At 39.7% G+C, this 12,746-nt stretch overlaps 1 protein-coding gene across 1 annotated transcript in view; it reads right to left on the reverse strand.

Annotated features, from left to right (window-relative positions):
- The window catches only part of SNTN (sentan, cilia apical structure protein), a 30,167-nt gene extending 20,557 nt beyond the window's left edge, over positions 1-9,610 (reverse strand). The window contains exon 1 of the mRNA XM_021933904.1: positions 9,533-9,610. Within this exon, the coding sequence (XP_021789596.1) occupies positions 9,533-9,610 (78 nt within the window). The remainder of the gene's footprint in view (positions 1-9,532) is intronic.
- Between the last annotated feature and the right edge of the window lie 3,136 nt (positions 9,611-12,746).

The following is a 12,746-nucleotide window of genomic DNA, read 5'->3' on the forward strand; positions in this document are numbered from 1 at the left end:
GAGTATGCCTCATGTTGGCCCTTCTTTCCCACCCCCACTTCTCCTTAAACTCTGGCAACCACTAATTTATTCATTTATTCTATGACTGTGTCATTTCAAGAATGTTATATAGATGGAATCATGCAATATGTAACCTTTTGGGGTTGGATATTTTTCATTCACATAATTCTCTGGAGATTCACCTAGGTTGTTGCATATTTGTTATTTGTTGTTGCTGAGTAGAATTCCATAGTATGTATGCAGCACTATTTGACTAACCCATTGAAGGACCTCTAAGTTGTTACCACTTTTAGGTTACTATGAATAAAGTGTTGCAAATATTAATGTAAGGTTTTTATGTGAACTTTGGTTTTTATTTCTCTGAGACAAATGCTCAGATGTGCAATTACTGGGTTGTATGGTAGTCGTATATTTAGTTTTGTTAGAAACTGCCATCAACTTTTCCAGATTGGTTGTGTCGCTTTACATCACCACTAGCAGTATATGAGTGATCAAGTTTCCCGGAATCTTTGCCTATATTTGGTGTTATTATTATTTTATGTTTTAACCATTCTGATAGTTATGCAGTGATATTTCACTTTGGTTTTAATATGCATTTCTCTAATTACTAACAATATTGAACATCTTTTGTGTGTTTATTTGCCATTTGTAGATTTTTTCAGTGATATGATTATTTCATGTGTTTTGCTAATTTTCTAATAGAATTAAAAAAAAATTTTACTGTTGAGTTTTGAAAGTTCTTTATATGTTCTAGCTATTTCTTTGTCAGATATGTGGTTTGTAACTATTTCTCCGTTGTATAGCTTGTGTTTGCATCCCCTTATGGGACTCTTTCACAAAGCAAAAATTTTCAAATTTTGATGAGATTTGACTTTTTCAAAATCTTTTATGGACCATCCTCTGGTGTCAAGTCTAAGAATTATTTGTGTAGCTCTCCCATGTATGTTCTAGAAGTTTCATAGTTTTTACATTTTACATTAAAATCTGTTATTCATTTTGATTGTTGTTAAAAAATGTGAGACTTGGCCAGGTTTGGTGGCTCATGCTTGTAATCCCAGCATTTTGGGAGGCTGAGGCGGGTGCATCACATGAGGTCAGGAGTTTAAAACCAGCCTGGCCAACATGGTGAAACCCTGTCTCTACTAAAAACACAAAAATTAGCTCGGCATGGTGGTGGCTACCAGTAATCCCAGTTATTCAGGAGGCTGAAGCAGGAGACTCTCTTGAACCAGGGAGGTGGAGGTTGCAGTGAGTCGAGGTCATGCCATTGCACTCCAGCCTGGGTGACAGAGCAAGACTCTGTCTCAAAGAAAACAGCAACAACAAAAACAGAAAACAAAGATATGAGACTTAGGTAGAAATTTTTTTTCATGCATGTCCAATAGCTCCAGGACTATTTGTTGTATAGGCTACCCTTTTGCCATGCAATTATTTTTGCGTCTTTGTCAAAAATCAGTTTGACCTTTTTGTATGGGTCTATTTTTTTTTTTTTTTTTTTTTTTTGAGACGAAATCTCGCTCTCACCCAGGCTGGAGTGCAGTGGCGCGATCTCGGGTCACTGCAAGCTCCACTTCCTGGGTTCACGCCATTCTCCTGCCTCAGCCTCCCGAGTAGCTGGGACCACAGGTGCCCGCCATCACGCCCGGCTAATTTTTTGTATTTTTAGTAGAAATGGGGTTTCACCATATTAGCCAGGATGGTCTCGATCTCCTGACCTCGTGATCCACCCGCCTCGGCCTCCCAAAGTGCCGGAATTACAGGCGTGAGCCACAGTGTCCGGCCTATTTTGAGTTTCTTAATTCTGTTCTGTTGATCTTCGTGTCTGTCCCTCCAATTTACTGCGCAGTTTTGATAACTGTGTTATATAAGTTTTGTAACTGGACAGACTAATTCCTCCCAGTTCATTTCTTTTTTTTCAAAGATGGTTTAGCTATGTCAATTCTTTTGTCTTTCCAGATACATTGTAGAATAATCTTGTCTATATCTATCTAAAAAAAAATCTTCCTCATGAAATCTTTTCCTGTGACTACGTCTTGAATGGCATTGCTTAGGTTGTCTTCCAGGTTTTTATAGTTTTGGGTTTTACATTTAACTCTCTAATCCATCTTGAGTTACTTTTGTATATTGCGTAAGAATGGGGCTCAGTTTCAACCCTCTGCATATGGTTAGCCAGTTATCCCAGCACCATTTATTGAGTAGGGATTCCTTTCTCCATTGATTATTTTTGTTAGGTTTGTCAAAGATACTAGATAAAGAAAATGTAATACATATACACTATGGAATACTATGCAGTCATAAAAATGAATGCACTCATGTCTTTTGCAGGAACATAAATGGAGTTGGGGGGTGTTACCCTTAGCAAACTAACTCAGGAAGAGAAAACCAAATACTGTATGTTCTCATTTATAAGTGGGAGCTAAATGATGAGAACACATGGACACTTAGAGGGGAACACACACTGGGACTTTATGGGAGGTGGAGGGTGGGAGATGGGAGAGGATCAGAAAAAATAATGAGTGGGTACTAGGCTTAATACCTGGGTGATTAAATAATCTGTACAACAAACTCCTATGACACAAGTTTACGGATGTAACAAACTTGCACTTGTACCTCTGAACTTAAAATAAAAGTTAAAAAAAAAAAAAAAAACCTTGGGGGAGTTTCATAGGAATTGAATTAAAGTTGTATAGGAAGGGAAGGAAAGTCTATTGTAATTACCCATAGTTTTCCTTATTGTGTTCCCTTTTTCATCCTGATGTTCAAAATTCTTTCTCTCATAGTTTCCATTATGTTTAGATAATGTCCTTTAATCATTCTATTAGGGCAGGTCTGCCTGTGTATTAGTCCGTTTTCATACTGTTAAGAGGATACTACCTGAGACTGGGTAATTTATAAACAAAGGAGGTTTAATTGACTCAGAGTTCCGCATGGCTGGGGAGGCCTCAGGAAACTTACAATCATGGCAGAAGTGGAAGTAGGCACGTTCTTCACAAGGCTGCAGGAGAGAGAAGAAAGCAGGCAAAACTGCCACTTATAAAACCACCAAATCTTGTAAGAACTCACTCACTGTCACTAGAACAGCATGTCCCTATGAGTCATTCACCTCCCACCGGGTCTCTCCCTTGACATGTGGAGATTACAATTAGAGATGAGATTTGGGTAGGGACACAGAGCCAAACCGTATCAACTGGCAACAAATTCTTTTAGTTTTCCTTTCTCCTGGAATGTCTGCATTTCCCCTTCATTCTTGAAGGTTATTACCACTGGATATAGGATCTGGGGATAATAGTTGTTTTTTTTCAGTACTTGAAAAAGGTCCCTTTTCCTCCTGGCCTCTGTGGTTTCTGATGAGAAATCCAGTGATATTCTAACTGTTTTTGCCCTATGGGTAATATGCTGTTTCTCTCTCACTGCTTCCATTTTTAAAACATTGTCTTTAGTTTTTAACGTTTGAGTATAATACGTCTTGTTGTGGATGTCTCCCCTAATTTGGAGTTCTCTCAGCTTTTGAATCTAAAGATTTATATCTTTTTCCAAATATGGGAAGTTTCCAGTCATTATTTCTTCTCGTATTTTTCAGTCTTCCACCTTCTATTCCTCTCTCCTTCCAAGGCTTTGATAACATGAATGTTAGATCTTTTGTTATGGTCTCATAGGTACCTAAGGTGCTGTTAATTTTTTAAAGTTTATTTTCTCCCTATTGCTTAGATTGCATCATTTATGTTGTTTTATCTTAAAGTTCACTGATTCTTTCCTCTGCTCTCTTAATTCTGCTGTTGAGGAAAAGTTCAGTTATTGTATTTTTCAGTTCTAAGATTTTCATTTGCTGCTTCTTTGTAGCTTATGCTTCTTTACTGAGATTCTCTATTTTTAAAACTTATTTCAAGTACGAAAACATTTTTTACTATGACTTCTCTAAAATCTGTGTCAGATAATTCTCACATCTTTGTCATTTAGTTTGAAATCTTTGTGGTTTTTGATATGATGGGTGATTTTTAAAAATTGAAACCTGGATATTTTGGTCATTATGAGACTTCTAATTTTATTTAAACCTTCTATTTTAACCAGCCTCCTCTGTACTTCCTCAGCAAAGAAATGTGGAGGTTGTCACTTCTTTACTGCCAGGTACAGGTAGATGTCTTAGTTGGGGGGCTTCTTGTTACTTCTGCTTGGGAGTAAGTGTTGTGGCTTCCTCCTATGCCTCCATGGATGTTTTCCTGGCTGGGAATGATCTGCACTGGTATGGTCTTGTCTTTATAATGGGGCCTTGCTATTAAAATCCTATGCTATGTTCTCTCTTATAAGTGAGAGCTAAGCACTGGGTACTCATGGACATAAAGATGAGAACAATAGACACTGGGGACTACGCGGGGCAGGGGAGTGGGGGTGGGCAGGGGGAAGAAGGAGGAGGGCATGGGCTGAAAAACTACCTATTGGGTACCATGCTTGCTGCCTGGGTGATGGGATCATTTGTATCCCCAACCTCCACATCATGCAATATACCCATGTAATAAACCTGCACATGTACCCCCCGAATCTAAAATAAAGGTTGAAATAAAAAGAAAGAACTCCTATGTTGACAGCCAGTATACCCATAAAAATGAGGGGAGAGTCAGGCTTTATGGAAATACTAAACATCAGAATTAGACTCCCTCATGTTCCGTAGTTTATATAACATTTTTTTTAAGTGGTTTGTCTCTTTTCAATAAAACAGCTCTTTTGGATGTGTCACCCGGAGCCAGTAGGCACAAAGCAGAGGGTCCACTTGCCAGGCCCATTCCCTCTCTTTGGTTGGGCATTGGCAAAACAACTTGGAAAGACTATGTCTTTATCATTGGCCCACCCGGTAAAGTTGGCAGCAGCTGGCCTAACGCATTTAAATGCCTGTCTGATTTAGTGGAAATCAAATTTCGGAATAAAGATGTTCAACGTTGTATTGATCTGAGCTTTAATTATCTTGCAACGTAATGGGAGAAAAAGCAAGAACCTTTAATTTTCTGTTGGTGACTGTCATTATGCAGCCCTTTCTGATGCTCACTTGAGAGGCAGAAACTGGTTCTGATGATTGCCAAGGCAGTCTGGGGCCTCTCTCATGAATAAAACATGCCATGTAATTGCAGTGATACAGCCAACACACCTATATATGTAGAATCAATGCTTATTATCCCATCAATTAAAACAGACAATTAAACAAGATTTTAGGCTTTGCTCCTGTTGGTAATCCACCACTCACTAAGAGGGTCTGGAATCTCTTTGGAAAAACATGGGTTCTTAATTTAGGATTTTAATGCCCACAGAGTGTGGAATCTAAGCAAGAATGCTCTGCTTGGTTTAAAGAGATTTGACTGAAAAACAGAAGGAATTGTTCACCCTGACAAGGAAATGCTCACTTCCATTTTCCTGAAATGGTAGCTTATGTAGGGAAAGGGCTTACTTTCAGAGTAATCTGAAAAGGTTTAACTATATACGTTCAAACTTTCAATTTTTGAAAAATAAAAAGCACATTTACATGCTGTATCTACGTAAAGAGGTGGATAGTGAAACATTTCCATCCTATTCCTGTTCCCCATCTACCCGGCTGTTCTTCCAGTTATAATCATATTAGTTAATTAGTTATAAAGTCTGAATTTCCTTTTTTTTTTTTTGAGAAAATTCCATGTGTGATTTTCCTACAGAATCAAGTTGTTTTAGTTTCTTCAGGGGATAAGGCACAGAATAAGTGAAGACATTCATTTATATCTATAAAACCAGGTATCCAATGGAGGCATGATGGAGTGCTGGTTTCCCTTCCTCTCTCTTACAGAGAGGATCTTACATAGGCTATGGCCCCACTGCCTGATTTCTAATGAGCCATTTTCTGTGCCTCTGAGAGTGGGAGAAGTCGCAGAGCTGCTTAGCTCCGTATCTCGAGGTGTTTGGAGCCCTCACTATTGTCCCGGTGGAGGTCTTGACTGTCCTGTCTTCTGACCTAACAGTTAGTCCTTTCCTCGCTGCTCTGTTGCATGTCTATTTGTGTCTACTCCTGCCTTCCCCCAGGGAACTGAAGTGCCCTACCTGCACTCAGACCTTTATTTTTCTCAGTTTATGTCTCTAGCACATGACTTTTCAAACCCAGTGGAAGCTTTTTCCATGCTGGTGTCAGAGTTTGACACTAATCTGTACTGAAGAAGTAAAATACAATGTGTTAAAATTTTTATTGGTGCTACTGTGTTGAAGAGAATGTGATTTAACCTGGAGAGATTTGGATTTCCAGAATACCAGCAATATTTATTTTTTAGAGCTTTTGTTTCACTCTATTTTGGAACTCATTTCTGCCATAATGTGCATATGGGGTTTAAAAAATAGATATTGTGTTGGTGAAACTGTCCTTTTAAAACTCAAAACAGCTGGCAATATGTCTTCCTTGTGGTATGTTTGGAATTGGGCAGACACAAGTAGAGATAAACTAATTGTAAACCAAAATAGCCAATCTTGAGTCCAACAGAGCTATTAATACACTCAAGAATCTATTTGGGGGATTCTAATTTCCCTAACAAAATATGTTCTCCTGAGATCTGACTTAGGAAAACAGGCATCAGCAAGTTCACTTGAACTCCTCAGCACTTGTCGTGATAATAAATTGTTACATGACTCATCTACCCATTCAAATTCCACTACAATTCTAAGTTGGTAAACACTTTGTAGGTTTCTGGGAGCACAGGGTACCTAAAAATAACACCCAAATAAGGATTAATTGGTACCTCAGATAACTCCACCTGACTATCATTGACACTGCCGATCAGCAGGAATTCCTGTCTCTTTATAAACTCTGAGATTTCTTTTCAAATGCCTAATTTGGAGCAGGTGTTACTTTTGGGAGGAATGCACTGGAACACACTTTGGAACCATTTCTTCATAGGTGCATGAGTTAGAATAAGTCTTCGCTTTTTATTACATTCATGCATCCATCTGTTTCCTTCCTTCCTTCTTTCCTTCCCTCCTTCCTTCCTGCCTGCCTTCCTTCTTTCCTTCCTTCCTTCCTTCCTTCCTTCCTTCCTTCCTTCCTTCCTTCCTTCCTTCCTTCCTTCTTTCCTTCCTTCCTTCCTTTCGTCTTCCTTACCAGAGTCAGTCATCATTTGGCATTCAAATCAACAAGGGTTAAATGCCAATTGTGTGCCAGGCACTGTGCCAAGGCCTTGGGGCTACAAATAGGTTCCTGCCTTCATGATGTTTCCATTTTAGTAGGGAGACAGACCTGTAAACAAACATGAACTCTACTGACTTTGATGACAGAATCTGACACATTGTGGATGGAGTAGCATGGGTTGACATGTTTAGACAGGTGGCCACTTTAGGTTGAGGGATCAGGGAGGGCCATTCTGATTACATTTGAGCTAAGTCCTGAACCATGGAAGAGTCAGTCATGTGAAGCGCTGGGGGAAGAGCATTCTAGGCAGAGAGAATGGCATGTGCAAAGTTTTGAGGCATGGAAAGGAGGCTACTGGGGCTGTAGCAGAGTAACTGAGAAACTGAGGGGTGACTTTCTCTGTCATGCTTGGAAGACTTGCATTTATCCTGAGGGCAGTGGAGAATTGTAGAAGTATTGCAGACGTGTTTAGAAAGTGGAGAATGGATTACAGTGAAGGATGGATCAGGATGGTATGGGAACAGGTAGGGACTTAGGTTTCAGACTGCTAAAATGGTTGACCTGTGATGAACATCAGAAATAAGGCATTTGCACCAGGGATGGCCAGAGATTGAGGGAGAACAAGGGGACAGGTGGGGTATGGGAGAAGAAGAAACTAAAACGGTCTCTAGCTTGTTGTCTTAGGTAACTGACTATGGAATTGTTAGAGGTTCTCTGTGACTTATACAAGTTGAGGAAACAAGAGGGGTAACAGGCTTGCTGAGAAATGGAAAGGCGAAGAGGAGGAAGACAGCAGGCAAGTGCAGACAAAATGGTTGCAGGGACTTTCACGGAAACACCCAGGAAGCAGCTGAATAAAACCTCTTGATGGTTTCTCCCGATCCATATAGAAGGCCTGGGCTGGAGACAGAGATGTCAGAATTCATTCATTCAGAATTCATTCACCAGACCCTGTGCTAGGGTTCAGGGATACTAAGGTGAATTCTTCTTCCGAATGAAAAAAATCGTCTGGAGTCCAGGCGTGAGAAAAATAAAAGGTGACAGAAGAGTTGGTAATGTTCTAAGTGCATATACAAAGACAAGCAGTTTGCTCTAACTGGGGAGGTCCGAGTGGCTTTGTAGAGGAGAGTCCTTGAACTAGAAAAAAGCATTCCAGGTAAGAGGAACAGCATTTACAAAGGCATAAAGGTGCAGAAGTGCAAGGTGTGACTGGCATGTGTGTGTGTGCATGTACATATGCATCTGGGAACATCCAGGGAAGTGGCTGGAGATGCACCAATGCCTTAAAGCAGCGACTACAAGCTCACACGGCTTCTGGGGCCAAGCATGCATGGAGTGAATGAATGAAGGTGGCTGGAGGGAAGACTATAGGGAATGGTGGCACCTTCATCATCCTGGAGAGTATATGCTTCCTCTGACAAGACCAGAAACCTCAACTTCAGCTAACTACTTCCAGGGAGAAAGATGTTGGGACTTCTGAGTCTTCTACAAAAGTCAGAAATATAAAATCACTTCGATTTTGAATATTGACCCTTGATTCAAAATAATTTAAAAACACTGGGCCAGATGAAACATGCCTGTCAACTGAGTGAGACTGATGATTGGCAACCTCTGCACTATCGATAAAGGAGTTGCTTTCATACCACTCTGTGCTTTCTCAACTGGGCAGAATAGAGCTAGTTATAGCCTTGCCGAAGTCAGTAAACCAAGACACTGGGGTACCAGGTAACATTTCCAGGAGCACTAGAACACAGCAATTGACTTCCCCTAGTGTTAAGTGAATACCTACTGTGGACTCAGTGACATTCTTTCTCAACTCTTGAAAAATGTGCCCAAAATGTAGGTTCACCCGTTAGAGCTACACTGCTCAATAGGGTACCCACTAGCTATATGTGGCAATTTAAATTTCGATTTAAATTAACTAAAATTAAAAATCCACCTCCTTAGTCCTACTGACCACATTGCAACTACTTAACAGCTAGCTACTTGTGGCTAGTGGCTACCATACTAGACAGTGGAAGTCTTGAACACTTTTATCACTGTAGAAATTTCTATTGAACAGTACTGCACTAGATTTAAAATTCTATATGGATGTAGAATGTGTCCACTTTATCCACTGCTATATTTAGGGTAATAGGTATATAGTATTGAGCACGTAGGTGCTCAACAAACATGAGTTGATTGATTTTTAATTGGCTGAGGTGCTGTTCTGTGAGAGCCAGCTCCATTCAAAAAGTGAACTCAGGCAATATATTTACATGTAGACACAAAACATTTAAAAAAAAAAACTATTTTGTATGCATCTTTCTAAAATCTAATTCTGTACTGTTTGCGTTATTTTAGATAGGAATAATCTGAAACAATTGAAGGATTACATAGTTTTCATGTTTCCTTGGCAGTCCTTACCCTGAATGGTTTGATGTTCCAAAATTTCTGAACAGTTATGACTAAGAAAGTGGAGACATGCTCAGGCTTGGGGGCCATTATTCTGTATACTGTATGTTTGCAACAATGGATAGAGTTGGCATGCTTTCTCAAAGCCGCCTAGAATGAGGAAAGACATAGCATTCATCCAGAGTATAGAAAATATCTAACAATCATACATTGCCACTAGGGGAAACAGCAATGTTTAAGAGCTTCTACTGTGGATCAGAAAAAAGATTCAAAATGTGGCTTCGCCACTTAAAACTGATACCACCAAATCACACTATAGGATGTGTGATTTTCCTTTATTTTCCCAAATCACACTATAGGATGAGTACTATTGTTATTCCCATTAAACAAAAAAGGAAACCGAGGCATAGAGAGGTTAAATACTCTCCCAAGACCGCACAGCTAATACCTGGGGTGGAGTTGTGCTGCAAACCCAGGTAGTCTGACTCCAAGGTCAGTTTTCTTAACCACGGTGCTACCACGTCTCTCATTTTTGCCAAGTTAACTTACCTTCTCTGTGCCTCAGCTTCCTTACCTGTAAAACAGGGATAATGTTATATAGTTCACACAATATGTTGCAAGGCATAGTGTCTACCAGCCACTGTTGGATCTGTTTATTTTTAGATAAAGGAATTTACTAAAATACAAAATTATGCTCACTCTCATAATATAAATGCATTTAAACAATAAGGCTATTATATTTTTTTCACCTATCAGACTGGCAAAAACAAAAAAAACTTAGATAATAATTCAGCAAAAGAAGTGGATAAAGAGGTATGCCTGTACACTGCTGCTGGTCGGGGAGTAATTGGTATCACCTCTAAAGAAGGTATGTTAGTCTGCTTGGGCTGCTGTAACAAAAAACCACAGGCTGGGCTGCTTAACCAATAGAAATTTATTTTCTCACAGTTCTGGAAGGTGAAAGTCCAAGATCAAGGTGCCAGTAAACTTGGTTCCTGGTGACGTCTCTCTTATTAGCTTGCAGACAGCTACCTTCTTGCTGTGTCCTCGTATGACTTTTCCTCTGTGCTCAAGGGAGAGACAGAGATCTCTGGAGTCTCTTTCTCTTCTTATAGGGACCAGTCCTATTAGATTAGGGACCCATTTTTACATCTTCATTTCATCTTAATTACTTAAGGGCCTCCTCAAGGCCCTACCTGCAAAATACAGTCACATTGAGGGTTAGGGCTTTGACATATGGATTTTGGGGAAATACAACTCAGTTTATAGCAGAAAATTAGCAATATCTATCACAGTTAAGAATACATGTACCTTAAATTTGACCTAAGAGCGCCAGTCCTAAGAATTTGTCTTTAAAATATATTTGTTACTGTGTGCAAAGATGTGCGCTCTAGAATATTCACTGCTGAGATACTTGCTGTAGCAGAAGATTGATCTGACAGTCTTGGTGCTTTTTAACAGAGGATTCACTGAACTAAGGGCCAGCAAACTTTCTGTGAAGGGTCAGACAGTAGCTAATTTAGGCTATGCAAGCCACACAGTCTTTGTCATTGTAACGCAAAAACAGCCATTGATAATATGCAAACAAATGGTCATGGCTCTGTTCCAAGAAAGTTTCATTTACAAAAACAGGTTGCTGACTGGATTTTGCTTTGGGGCCATAATTTGCTGATTTGGGGGTATTTTTGATTTTTGTATCACACAGTATATATATATATATACACACACACACACACACACACAAGGGAATACTATGTAGTCGTCAAAAGGAACATCTCTGAGAGATATAACTAAGTGGTTGACTGGATTTGGCTTTGGGCCCATAATTTGCTGATTTTTGGTCTACATAAATTAGGGTATATCTATATATATATATACACACACACACACAAAGGAATACTATGTAGTCATCAAAAGGAACGTCTCTAAGAGATATAACTAAGTGGGAAATCGTAATGTTGAAAACACCTATAGGGTGTCTACCAGTGCTAGGTGCTAGTCTAAGAGCTTTCTAGGTATTAACTCCATATTCACAGTTTCTCTAGGAAGTAGCTACAATTATACCCATTTAATAGTTAAGAAAACTAAAACACATTAAGGAACTTGGTCAACTTCCTATAATTCACAGGTAGTAGAGCCGGGATTCAAACCTGGTTTGAAGCCCAACCGAAGTTCTCATCCTCCCCTTATACTGCTTCCTGGAACAATGTATACCCAACACAGTGAGCTACCCCTTAGGTATATTAAAAAGTGGGATTATATCAGTGTTTCTCAACCAATTTTTTGTTAATACCTCCTCTAAGGAACCTTTCAAGATATTTTTTCCCTATGGCCTCCCCCCAAAATTTTAGTATCACAGATATACAAGATATGTGTTTATGTACTGCTTTATACACAAAGAGTACGATTTTTCTGCCCTCCTTCATCTGAACCAATTTTCACTCTTTTGGGGTTGATTTGTCCCCAGCTGAGAATTCACAAATTATATATGTACTTACATCTTCATAGGCCATCTCCAGAAAGATCTATAAGAAATGGAGAGCAATTCTGGGTGTAGTCTGGGAGCGTCAGTTAGAAGAGGAAGGTCTCAGATTGTATTACTTTCTTCAAGAAATGAGGAGAAAGTAAAGAAAAGTCTCCAAGTTGCCAAAACAAATGACTATCTTATGAAGGAGGGTGAGGCCCCACAAGAGAGCACCTGCTGAGCTCCCCTCATTTGTCTCAGGTTGGCTGTGGGGGAGGAGTGCTAATGAGGCCTATCTCCAGGAAGTCCTTGATTGGAGGAGGGCTGCCATTTCTCATATCTGCCAGGAGTGCTTGTTTGCCTGGCTTCAGTGGCTTAGTTGACAGCATCTTCTTCCCTTTTCCATGAAAGTGGCTTTTGGGATTCTCTTTTCCCCACAAACAACTCCAAATTGGAATAAAGGGATTTTGAGTGAGTTCATGAACCCTTTGCTAGAATAAACCTAGCCTGCCTTAATCTCTTTTGGAACCCGGAAATCCCTTTTGAGGTTATTGCAATAAAACATGCTTCCCATTTATTCTTTCTTTCTCAACAAATGAACACTCTGTTGGATCCTGCGGTGCATTTTGGAAGAAAGGAAGTGATGGCAGGGAGGACTGGTAGAACCAGGATAAGAACGTTCTTCTAGTGTCTAAGCTTTGCCTTTATCTGCTAAACTGCACCCCTTATCTGGTGTCAAAAACTCTTTATGTGTCATGCAGA

The sequence above is a fragment of the Papio anubis genome, chromosome 2, assembly GCF_008728515.1.
Source record: "Papio anubis isolate 15944 chromosome 2, Panubis1.0, whole genome shotgun sequence".
NCBI lineage: Eukaryota > Metazoa > Chordata > Mammalia > Primates > Cercopithecidae > Papio > Papio anubis.